Source organism: Brassica napus, unplaced genomic scaffold, assembly GCF_020379485.1.
Source record: "Brassica napus cultivar Da-Ae unplaced genomic scaffold, Da-Ae ScsIHWf_1085;HRSCAF=1549, whole genome shotgun sequence".
In the NCBI taxonomy this organism is placed as follows: Eukaryota; Viridiplantae; Streptophyta; class Magnoliopsida; order Brassicales; family Brassicaceae; genus Brassica; species Brassica napus.
In genome coordinates this window covers 66,346-79,076 of record NW_026014509.1, presented here as the reverse complement: position 1 = coordinate 79,076, position 12,731 = coordinate 66,346, and the positions used below count along the sequence as shown (strand labels likewise).

Genomic DNA, 12,731 nt, shown 5'->3' with positions numbered 1-12,731 from the left:
CAGCATATAAATTATACAAACTTTAAATTGATTATATTAATAGAACTACATGGCCGTGTGGCCTGATGATTGTTCGCACCATGGTCGATCAGATTGTTTGTTTCATGATTGCATAAGACTTGTTTGTGGCCGAGCTTGTTGATTATCTTGCAGCCACATGATCACATTGTGAAACCCTAAATTTCGAATGACAATGTGATTAAGATGTCGAAAATCTCAAACCTAGACTATGCTGCCCTTAATCTCTCCGGAGACAACTATTTGAAATGGGCACTTGACACAAAGATTAACCTGAGGTCAATGGAACTAGGTGATACTATCATCGGTACAGGGCTATAAGTATTATACGCCACCATCTCATTGAGGGTCTAAAAAGATCAGTACCTCACCATGGAGATTCCATTAGACCTTTGGACCGCTTTACAGCGTAGATATGATCACCAGAAAACGGTGCTATTACCAACGGCTAGACATGAATGGAAGAATCTTAGATTCATGGACTATAAGTCTGTAGATGAATATAATTCAATATTGTTTAAAGATAGTCTCAATGATGAGATTATGTGGTGAGGAAGTAACCGAGAAAGACTTGCTTGATAAAACATTCTCCACGTTCCATTCGACGAACGTGTTGCTGCAACAGCAATATAGAGAGAGAGGCTTCGCCTCATACACTGATCTGATCTCGTGCCTGCTCCTGGCCGAGGCTAATAATGAACTCTTGATGAAAACAGTGAGAGGAGACCCATCGGAACATCAGCATTACCAGAAGCCAATGAGGCTGAAAAGAAAGATCCCAAAGAATGCAACCAAGTCCATAAGAAGTCACACGGCAAAGGCCGTAGTAGGTTCAAGGGACATGGCTGTGACAGCTATGGCCGGCAAGGAAACCACAATAACCATGGTCGTGGTTCCAGCCGTGGCCGAGGAAATTATGGTCGTGGTCGAGGTGGCATATCCAAACTGTGTTCCTCGACCAAATCAGCTTGTCACAGATGCGGGATAGAAAACCATTGGGAAAAGAATTGTAGAACCCCTAAACATCTATGTGAGCTCTATCAAGAGAGCCTTAAGAACAAGAACCTGGAAGCCCATATGGTTCATGATACCGGGTATGATGCTGACGATGATTCCGACCTTGAAAGGGATGACCTCTTGGATTTTGAGACTTCTGATTGTCTCAAAGACTAAAATCGACATCTTGTGTTATTGTTTTATGAATTGCTTTGATTTCATTGCTATTATATCTTGCCTGAGTTTGTTTGATAATGTGAAAGATTTTATTGATACAAAGAATTGCCTGAAGGGCATTATAGTACGGGTATAGTAGCCTAGTAAGAAACTATGGCCAAGGCATTGCCTTAAAAAGACATTAAACACACCCAATGATATGTGACCCATTGAGTTATAAATGGTTTCCAAATAGAAACAATTGGCAAGAAGGAAACTGTCGTGCCCCCAATCCTGGATAGGATTGTTGGGACGGCCATGGTTCGAGGAAACGTACCAGCCAGTCTTAGGAAAACAAGGCAAGCGTTCCATGGTCAAGAAAGAAGGTTAAGGACATAAGAAAACTTAGACTTAACCTTATATAAGCTAAGATACAGTTAGGACGAGTAAGACAGTAACTGGACGAAGTAGACGAGTACCTCGACCAGCTCAACGAAGCTAGGTTTAGTTCAGTCCAGCTCAGTCCCTACTAAGTCAGCTCCACTAGCTGGACTACTAGTTCACTCAGCTGAGGTAGCTGAGAGTCTGCTCATCTCAGCTAGATGGACTGCTCGGATTTTAGGCCGATGATCCGGGTCCACGTCAGTGGCGGGCTTTGAGGTCCGGCCATGAGGCCATGGGCTGTTGGGTCCTTGGACAAGGACGTGGGCTAAGTCCAGGAGGATTGGGAAGTGGGTTGGCTTATGACTGACCCCAAACCCAATCAGAAAGAGCGATGGGATGCAAGTGGCCGAGAGGGCACAACCCTTGGCCGATGGTGCCCATTCGCTAGCAAATCGTGCCTGTTCGTGGGGCAAGACTTACCCCCTCTTTTTCTATAAATATGGGGTATCTCCTGTTGGTTTCATTATCCAATCCCAGAGTAAAATACTCAGAGAAAAATGTAGAGAGAGAGAGAAAGAGAGAGAGAGAGAGTTCCGACCAAGAGAAAGGCCGAGTTTAGGGTGGTTAGGTTTCCGGCGACTCTGATCGTTTGTGAAGCAACCTCCAGTTAAGAATGGGAGATGAAGAAAAGGAGAAGAGCATGGAGAACCCAGACGTGGTTCACAAGGTATGTGATGGGCCGTGGCTCCATCAGACCGAACAGACGATCCATGCGATCGCACCACATCACTGCTCGGTTCCTAAGTCCCATCCGACTCTCCTTATCTGTTTCAATTTGTTTCTCTTCTCTTCGTTCTGGTTAAACACGAAAGGTTGTGTTGGTTGAGTCCAAGGGACACATCCCTAGGCTTTGGCCGAACATAACCAAACTGCTAGCCTAGACACGGGTCAGTTAGACGGTCGGTTCGATCACACCAAGACTGGGCGGTTAGGACGAACGGTTGGGAATGACCCAAAGGGCACGAGTTGTCCAGAGTCATGAGTTACCAAAGGTTGTGATCTGCCAAAGGGTGCAAGTAATCAAAAGGTACGAGATACAAAAGGTTATGAACATCAAAAGTTACGAGGACCAAGCGGTACGAATGGCCAGAGGGTGCATGTTCCAAACGGTGTCTTTCGTGACAGGTTATTACCGATCCTTATGGATCAGCCTATGGCTTGTTTAAGTAAGACAAGGTCACGGTTTGTCTAAGCCAAGGTAGAGTCGCAAGGTCTGACCGGTTGCTAAAGCCTTCCGGATTGGACCTAAGGCTTACTCGGCCGATTCGCTCCAGGCCAAGGCCGAATAAGGTAAGGAAGTCCGTTGGGCCATTGAGCCGGACTTCATTGGCCGGTCGCACCTAGATTCTATCCGGTTAGACGGATTGGTCTTTGGGGACGATCCGGATCTGTTCGTGTGTTCTGTTTATGTATTCTGGACTATCTATCTGATTCTAAGTCACGGGGTGGTTTGTTGAATGACTTAGGATACTGTAGATAGGTTCATACTTTATATGATTATATTGACTGAGGTTTATCTATGTTCTAGGAACCAAGCCCAGCATTGTAGAGATCCGTTATATTCTCGGTTATGATTAATGCTTATCTGGTTATGGTTTCAGGAACTAAGGATGGTTCTGGTCAAGCCAAGGAACCGTGAAGGCTCGGTCAGTGAGAGGCTGTGTAACGTGTGGTTAGATGATGCTAGGGATGAACTAGTGATTGTCTATGAAACTGTTAAGAAGTTGTGTATTGGATCTCATGTTTCTAAGTAATACAAAGTTAACACATTATTATTCCGCTGTGCAATCTGTTCCTTTGTTTATGAACCTCATATTTGAATATGACTTAGTAAATAAAAGACCTAAAATGAATCAGACAAGCAAAGAAATTAATAAGTAAGCATTCGTATCCAGTTGGGTCGAGAGACCAGGAACGGGTCTTACAAGTTGGTATCAGAGCCAGGTTGATTCTAGGATAGTTTGGTTATGTAGTCCACACACACACAGCCAGCTGATTAGGTCTCACGGTGAGGTTTGATTGCTTAGTCTAAGGATTGTTTTGTTCTGTTTATGTTTAGTATGTTTTGTACTAACATTGTCTGAATCCTTAGGCTGGAAAAAGAAAAACTGGAAAGTCCCGAAGAAGTAAGAGAACGGCCGGTCAGTATAGTCAAGTGGCCACAGACGGAGCTAATTTGTCTGGATTGCAAACCGATCTGGCCGCAACTAACACTGGAGATGTGTTACCGACTGACCAGGCTAACCTTACGGGGACACAACGGGATGGTCAGGAACATCAGGAGAGTGATGAGGAAGTGGAATCCTCGAACGCTACTCGTGATGGTGACCAGCGTGAGAAAGTGGCCGATGGTACGGCCAATATAACCGCAACACTGTCCAGGGAGGATTTGGTAGAGGCCATGAAGGTAATGGGGACTCAGATGGCGGCTATGGCCCAACTGTTCACGCCATTAGTGAACTCCTCGGTTGGCCAAGCTACGCCTGTGGTTACGACCACCCCCAACACCAATGGTCCAGTGGTGGAAACGGTCAAGGTGATCGAGATTGATCCACCAGAAAGGACCGAGAAAAAGGTAGACTATCTGAGTTTACTTCAGCACATCTCCCGTCTAGGGACAAAGCATTTCTCAGGTAGCACCGATCCCATTGTGGCAGACGAGTGGAGGAGTAGGCTAGTCCGAAACTTCAGCTCTACTCACTGTCCCGAGGATTACAAGAGAGACATTGCGGTTCACTTCCTGGAAGGGGATGTGCATAATTGGTGGCTGGCTATGGACAAGCGCACCAATGAAAGTCTCCAGAGTTTTGCGGATTTTGAAGATGAATTCAACCGCAAATACTTTCCTGCAGAGGCTTGGGACCGTTTGGAAGGTAGATTCCTAGACCTTACCCAAGGCCGCAGCACCGTACAAGAGTACAAAGAGGAGTTCAACCGACTCCGACGGTTCATTGGGAGGGAACTTGAGGACGAGACAGTCCAGGTTCGTCGGTTCATTCGAGGCATAAGGCCGGAGCTGAGAACCCACTGCTGTATCCGCACCTTCAGTACCATTGGAGAGCTAGTTGAACGAGTAGCTCTTTTGGAGTCTAACTTGGCCAAAGAAGCCAAGCTTAAGACGAAGTTTCAGTCTGTCCCGACGGGAGGCAAGGCCTCTAATGGACGACCTGTATCTCCCAAGTGTGGTAAGAACCATCCAGGTGAGTGCTGGAAACCCATGGGAGGTTGTGTAAGATGTGGCAGCTTGGATCATTCGATCCGGGATTGCACTCGACCAAGCCGGACTCAGGGCCAACCCAGTGGCAGCGGCTCTCGGACTTGTTTCCATTGCGGCCAAAGTGGACACTTCCAAAGTGAATGTCCCAAGCGGCAAGGAGGACAAGGGAAGGGTCGTGGAGACACGGGAAAGTCGACCCAGAGTAGGCCGACCACAACACCAAGGGTGTATGAGCTGTCCCGAGACGACAATGCTTCTGTATCGTTTGATTCGATCTCTGGCAATTTCTGAATTTACCTGTTTACATTCAATAGAATGCTTGGTCTGGAACCTAGAGTGGCTAGGGGATTCTGATGTGGGTCTCTTATAGGGACCCTCATGATTGGTGGTGTTGAAACCCACGTGCTTTTCGACACAGGGGCTACACATAGTTTTGTGAGCCCGGAACTGGTCGGAAATGGTCTGTTCTGCCTCTGTTCTGGGGATAATTCAAGACTAGTGAGGGCGGCCGATGGTCAAATAATGCACTCACTAGGGCTCATGACTAATATCCCGGTAATGATCCATGAGAAAAATCTGCATATAGATCTGATTTTGTTGCGCCTACAGAATCATGATGTGATCCTAGGCATGGATTGGTTGGGAAAGTATCGGGCCACTCTCGACTGCCACAGAGGACGTGTACGGTTGGAGACTGGATCTCACCCGATCCAGTACAAAAGTCTGAATATGAGTCCGGCTCTGGATAGAGTAGTTGTGTCAGCAATCCGAGCAGAACTGATGCTTAGACGGGGTTGTGAAGCATATTTGACCACAATTACCACTATGGAGCGCGGCAAGTCTGATGATCAAAAAGATCTATCTGAGGACCCGTTGGTGTCTGAGTTCCTAGATGTGTTCCGTTCGCTACAGGGTGTCCCCCCTGATAGGTCGGATCCATTTACGATTGAAATAAAACCAGGGACAGCTCTGCTGTCCAAGAGTCCGTATCGAATGGCTCCGGCCAAGATGGCCGAGCTAAATAAGCAATTAGAAGAATTGCTAGACAAGGGGTTCATACGACCAAGTAGCTCCCCTTGGGGTGCACCAGTCCTCTTTGTGAAAAAGAAGGATGGTAGCATGCGTCTGTGTATTGACTATCAAGGGTTGAACAGGGTTACTGTGAAAAACAAGTAACCGTTGCCCAGAATAGACGAGTTGTTGAATCAACTCAAAGGAGCCTAGTGGTTTCTAAGATTGATTTGGCCTCGGGGTATCATCAGATCCCTATAGAGCCAAATGATATTAGAAAGACAGCATTTAGGACTAGGTATGGCCACTACGAGTTTGTGGTTATGCCATTCGGTCTGACCAATGCGCCTGCTTCATTCATGAAAATGATGAACAGCGTGTTCTGAGACTTCCTGGATGAATCAGTGATCATCTTCATTGATGATATCCTAATTTACTCCAAGGATGATGAATCTCATCGGAAACACTTGAGAGCAGTGCTGGAACGATTACGGTAACACAAGCTCTATGCTAAACTCAGTAAATGCAGTTTCTGGCAGAAGAGCATTGGGTTTCTCGACCATATTGTGTCCGGCCAGGGCGTCTCGGTGGATCCATAGAAGATCAGGGCAATCAAGGATTGGCCCCGACCACGCAATGCCACGGAAGTCAGAAGCTTCCTAGGTCTGGCAGGTTATTATAGAAAGTTTGTGAAAGGATTCGCAAGTTTGGCTCAGCCTATGACACGGTTGACCAGGAAGGACGTTAAGTTCACATGGTCTGAGGAGTGTGGGAAATGCTTTTCCGCACTTAAGGACATGCTGACTAGCGCACCCATTCTGGTTCTTTGGGAGGCCGACCAACCATATGTGGTTTATACGGATGCATCCATAACAGGACTAGGTTGCGTATTAACCCAGCATGGGAAGGTCATCGCCTATGCGTCAAGGCAGTTGAGAAAACATGAGGGAAACTACCCCACCCATGACCTCGAACTGGCTGCGGTAGTGTTCGCCTTAAAGATTTGGCGATCATACTTGTATGGTGCCAAGGTTTAGATACTTACGGACCATAAGAGTCTTAAGTATATATTCACCCAGTCTGAGTTAAACTTAAGGCAGAGAAGGTGGATGGAGTTTGTAGCTGATTACGATCTGGATATCACCTACCATCGGGGAATGGCTAATCTGGTCGCAGACGCCTTGAGCCGGAGAAGGGCCGACGTATCAGCCGAACGAGAAGTGGACGACCTGGACGGTACGGTCCGTGCCCTACGGTTGAACGCATCGACCAAAGAGTCTGAACCACTCGGATTAGAGGCAGTCAATCAGGCCGACCTTCTTACCCGAATTCGGTTGGCTCAAGGTCAAGACGAGAACCTTAACAAGGTTGCTCAGAATGATAGGACGGAGTACCAGACTGCAAAGGACGGTACCATCCTAGTAAACGGTCAGATCAGTGTTCCTAATGATAGAAGCCTAAAGGAAGAGATTATGAGGGAAGCTCATAAGTCCAGATTCTCGGTTCATCCTGGTGCTACCAAGATGTACCAGAACCTTAAGAAGTTCTATCATTGGATCCGTATGAAGGCAGATGTTGCGGAGTGGGTGGCAAAGTGTTCCACTTGCCAACTCATCAAAGCAGAACATCAGGTGCCTAGTGGGTTATTGCAAAGCTTGCCTATTCTGGAATGGAAATGGGATCACATCACAATGGACTTTGTGACCGGGTTCCCTACCACAAAGAGTAAGAAAGATGCGGTTTGGGTTGTGGTCGATCGCCTAACCAAATCAGCTCACTTTCTGGCTATTAAGAAGTCGGATGGGGTCGATCAGATTTTATGTATATACATCGACGAGATCGTCCGACTACATGGTGTGCCGGAAAGTATAGTGTCGGATAGGGATTCAAGGTTTACATCTTATTTCTGGAAAGCTTTCCAAAAAGCTTTAGGAACAAGAGTGAACATGAGTACCGCCTATCACCCACAGACTGACGGACAGTCGGAACGTACGATCCAGACGTTGGAAGATATGTTGCGAGCATGTGTTTTAGACTGGGGTGATTCCAGGGAGAAACATCTATCTCTGGTGGAATTTGCTTACAACAATAGTTTCCATAGTAGTATTGGCATGTCTTCATACAAAGCTCTGTATGGGCGTCCATGCAGGACACCCATGTGCTGGTCCCAAGTTGGGGAACACAGCATGATTGGTCTGGAGATTGTCGAAGAGACAACCGAAAAGATCAAGTTCTTCGAGGGATAAGATCAGACAGGCACAAGACCGCCAAAAGAACTATGCAGATCAACGAAGGAAAGATCTCGAGTTTCAAGTAGGTGACTTGGTGAATCTCAAAATGATTACCTTCAAAGGACGAGTCCGAGTTTCCGGGAGACGGAAATTAGATCCGAGATACTTGGGGCCGTTCAAGGTTATTGAAAGAGTTGGCATGGTGGCCTACAAGCTGGACTTGCCGGACAAGATGGACCCATTTCATAATATGTTCCACGTCTCCCAGCTCCGGAAATGTCTGACGGACCAAGACATCACTCTTCCTGCCATTCCAGACGATCTTGGTAAGAACTTAACCTTGGAAACGAGGCCAGTTCGAATCATAGATACGATGGAAAAAGCAACAAGGAAGAAGACGGTCCAGATGGTCAAAGTCGTCTGGGACTATAATGGTCAGGATATAATCACTTGGGAAACCGAAGCTAGAATGAAAGCAGAGTACCCAGACTGGTTGGATCAGTTTGCTTCTGAGGAAACATTTGATTCGGATTGGAGGATGAATCCATCCCAAGGGGGGGGGGGAGACTTGTCACGCCCCCAATCCTGGATAGGATTGTTGGGACGGCCATGGTTCGGGGAAACGTACCAGCCAGTCTTAGGAAAAAAAGGCAAGCGTTCCATGGTCAAGAAAGCAGGTTAAGGACATAAGGAATCTTAGACTTAACCTTATATAAGCTAAGAGACAGCTAGGACGAGTAAGACGGTAACTGGACGAAGTAGACGAGTAGCTCGACCAGCTCAACAAAGCTAGGTTTAGTTCACTCCAGCTCATTCCCTACTAAGTCAGCTCCACTAGCTGGACTAATAGCTCACTCAGCTGAGGCAGCTGAGAGTCAGCTCATCTCAGCTAGACGGCCTGTTCGGGTTTTAGGCCGATGGTCCGGGTCCGGGTCAGTGGCGGGCTATGAGATCCGGCCATGAGGCCATGGGCTGTTGGGTCCTTGAACAAGGCCGTGGGCTAAGTCCAGGAGGCTTGGGAAATGGTTTGGGCTTATGACCGACCCCAAACCCAATCAGAAAGGGCAATGGGATGCAAGTGGCCGAGAGGGCACAACCCTTGGCCGATGGTTCCCATTCGCTAGCAAGTCGTGCCTGTTCGTGGGGCAAGACTTACCCCCTTGTTTTCTATAAATATGGGGTCTCTCTTGTTGGTTTCATTATCCTATTCCAGATTAAAATACTCAGAGAAAAATGTAGAGAGAGAAAGAGAGAGAGAGAGAGTTCCGGACAAGAGAAAGGCCAAGTTTGGGGTGGTTAGGTTTCCGGCGACTCTGATCGATTGTGAAGCAACCTCCGGTCAAGAATGGGAGATCAAGACAAGGAGAAGAGCATGGAGAACCCAGACGTGGTTCACAAGGTATGTGATGGGCCATGGCTCCATCAGACCGAACGGACGATCCATGCGATTGCACCGTGGCTCTGCTCGGTTCCTAAGTCCCATCCGGCTCTCCTTATCTGTTTCAATTCGTTTCTCTTCTCTTCTTTCTGGTTAAACGCGAAAGGTTTTGTTGGTTGAGTCCAAGGGACACGTCCCTAAGCTTTGGCTGAACATAACCAAACCGCTAGCCTAGACACGGGTCGGTTAGACGGTCGGTTCGATCGCACCAAGACTGGGCGGTTAGGACGAATGGTTGGGAATGACCCAAAGGGCACGACTTGTCAAGAGTCATGAGTTACCAAAGGTTGTGAGCTGCCAAAGGGTGCATGTAATCAAACGGTACGAGATACCAAAGGTTACGAGCATCAAAAGGTACGAGGACCAAGCTGTACGAATGGCCAGAGGGTGCATGTTCCAAACGGTGTCTTTCGGGATAGGTTATGACTGATCCTTATGGATCAGCCTATGGCTTGTTTAAGTAGGACAAGGTCACGGTTTGTCTAAGCCAAGGTAGAGTCGCAAGGTCTGACCGGTTGCTAAAGCCTTCCGGATTGGACCAGAGGCATACTCGGCCGATTGGATCCAGGCCAAGGCCGGATAAGGTAAGGAAGTCCGTTGGGCCATTGAGCCGGACTTCATTGGCCGGTCGCACCTAGATTCTATCCGGTTAGACAGATTGGTCTTTGGGGACGATCCGGATCTGTTCGTGTGTTATGTTCATCTAGTGTGGACTATCTATCTGATTCTAAGTCAAGGGGTGGTTGGTTGAATGACTTAGGATGCGGTAGATAGGTTCATCCTTTTTATGATTATATTGACTGAGGTTTATCTATGTTCTAGGAACCAAGCCAAGCATTGTAGAATCGATCCGTTCTATTCTCCGTTATGATTAATGCTTATCTGGTTATTGTTTCAGGAAGTAAGGATGGTTCTGGTCAAGCCAAGGAGCCGTGAAGTCTCGGTCAGTGAGAGGCTGTGTAACGTGTGGTTAGATGATGCTAGGGATGAACTAGTGATTGTCTATGAAACTGTTAAGAAGTTGTGTATTGGATCTCATGTTTCTAAGTAATACAAAGTTAACACATTATTATTCCACTGTGCAATCTGTTCCTTTGTTTATGAACCTCATATTCGAATATGACTTAGTAAATAAAAGACTTAAAATGAATCAGAGAAGCAAAGAAATTAATAAGTAAGCATTCGTATCCAGTTGGGTCGAGAGACCAGGAACGGGTCTTACAGAAACAAGTTCCTTCGGATTTAACGAAATAAATGCCTAAGACCTTATAAGAAAGTGGTCGAGAATATACCTATGATCTCTACTGATTTAAAACTATGCTACAAGATCAGTATGAGAAGAGGCAACAGAAGTTGTGACTATACTAAGATACACCACGAAAATTATACACTATATGGCATGATAGGATTAGCCATCCAAGTCGCTACGTAGGGACCGAGCGGTGTGCGTGCTCGGTCGCTACGTAGGGACCGAGCAGTGTGTGTGCTCGGTCGCTACGTAGCGACCGAGCAGTGTGCGTGCTCGGTCGCTTCGTAGCGACCGAGCAGTGTGTGTGCTCGGTCGCTATGTAGCGACCGAGCCGTGTGCGTGCTCGGTCGCTACGTAGTGACTGAGCAGCGTGTGCGTGCTCGGTCGCTACGTAGCGACCGAGCTGTGTAATCGTTTTGTTGTGTTTCCTTTTTCCGCGATTAACGTAGGGGTTTTTCAGCGGTTTTTTTGGGAGAACAAGTTTTATCCTTCCGAAATGTTTTAGGAAAACGTGTTTTGGTAAAACCCTTACGCATCAAGATTTCTTTTGTTCGGTAATGAGCCAAACTTACGGGGTTTTGATAAGATTTATCGTTTCCCTTCGTGTTTATAGAGAGAAATCGCGAGCTTGTTTTAGTGCTCTTCCTGTGGCGGAAGGTCGCGACTAAGTTTTCGATTTTGTTGAAAACTACGGCGTTTGTGTAAGCGTTGGCCATAGGAGCAGTCAGTGCTGCGAGTTTGTCTTTCATATATCCAGACATCGTTTCGATCAAGCGTTTTGTGGCCATGAGTAAGAGTAATCCGTTAACCCCCCTCCTTCTAGCGCCAAACTGTGGGAACCGAAATTCGCACTGTCGATTTCCTTTTTAAATAAGGAAACTAGGAAAACCCTAATTTCCCAGAGGTCCCGGATCTCTGCGAGAGCCAACGACAAGTGACCAAATATATGCGGAAATTATGAAAAGATATCAAACGAGTTTAGAGAAAACAGCTGATCTTATTTCGAGTCCGCGTAAGAGCGTTGCGATCATTACAAGCGATCATGAAAGCTTTGGCCGCAAAGGCTGTCAGCAAGTTACTTAGCTCTAGCGGCCTAATAGCTCAAACCTAGTTGAGTCGCAGCTCGATAACGAAAGACGAAATAGATAAAGAAAAGGTTTTTGATTGATTTTGGACTGAACCTTGTTAAAGGCTGCCTACGTACCCCTTTCGAGGATCAAGCCAAACGTAGTTCAATTGATAGAGCTGGACAAGAGATCAAACTGCCTGGGCGAGTTCGTCTAGTAATTGAGTGCCAGTCATAGAAACCGAACTTGTCGAGAATAAAGCCTAAAGTTTCTAAGTGCAGAGAATTCCGAATCTAAAAAGTTCTCTTTCATGCTCCTCGCCTAGGACTCCTTATATACTAGCTCCAAGGTCGGTTTACGCTTTTACTCTTCTGCCCTTAAGCCGTCATAGCATAAAAATGGAGATTTTCCATTTTTCCCGATTTTCACAATTATCTTCAAAACTTCCGTATTTATCCGCGGAAACTTGACATTTATCCTTCCTTGTGGACCAAGCGTAAACCGGGCTGTGGTTTACGGGCTTTTGGTTAAGAAATCGCAGGATGGGCCTCGAGTCGTGTTTTAGGTCCCTTTGGGCCGTCTTCCGACTCGAAGAGTTTACTACGATTTCTTTCGACAAAGAAAGAACTTTCCGCGGTTTCTAATCCGCGAAGTTTGATCGATAATTTAGAATAGCGGAAAACATAGACTGAGCTCGCTATAGTCTTCGGGAGATAGCATTTGAAGGTTTGACAAGAATGCATGGACTGGTGTCATACCGATGTTCGGAAGAGCTCGGTCGCTATGCAGCGACCGAACTTTGGCTCGAGCCCGGTCGCTATATAGCGACCGAGGGAGACGGACGCTCGGTCGCTACGTAGCGATTGAGCGAGATGGACGCTCGGTCACTACGTAGCGACCGAGC

At 46.8% G+C, this 12,731-nt stretch overlaps 1 protein-coding gene across 1 annotated transcript; it reads left to right on the top strand.

Annotated features, from left to right (window-relative positions):
• The first annotated feature begins 204 nt into the window (after positions 1-204).
• Positions 205-1,191, top strand: LOC106369724. The gene is made up of 2 exons (XM_013809841.1): positions 205-296; positions 735-1,191. Exons 1-2 carry the CDS (start codon positions 205-207, stop codon positions 1,189-1,191), a joined length of 549 nt encoding a protein of 182 aa, XP_013665295.1.
• Positions 1,192-12,731: the final 11,540 nt, after the last annotated feature.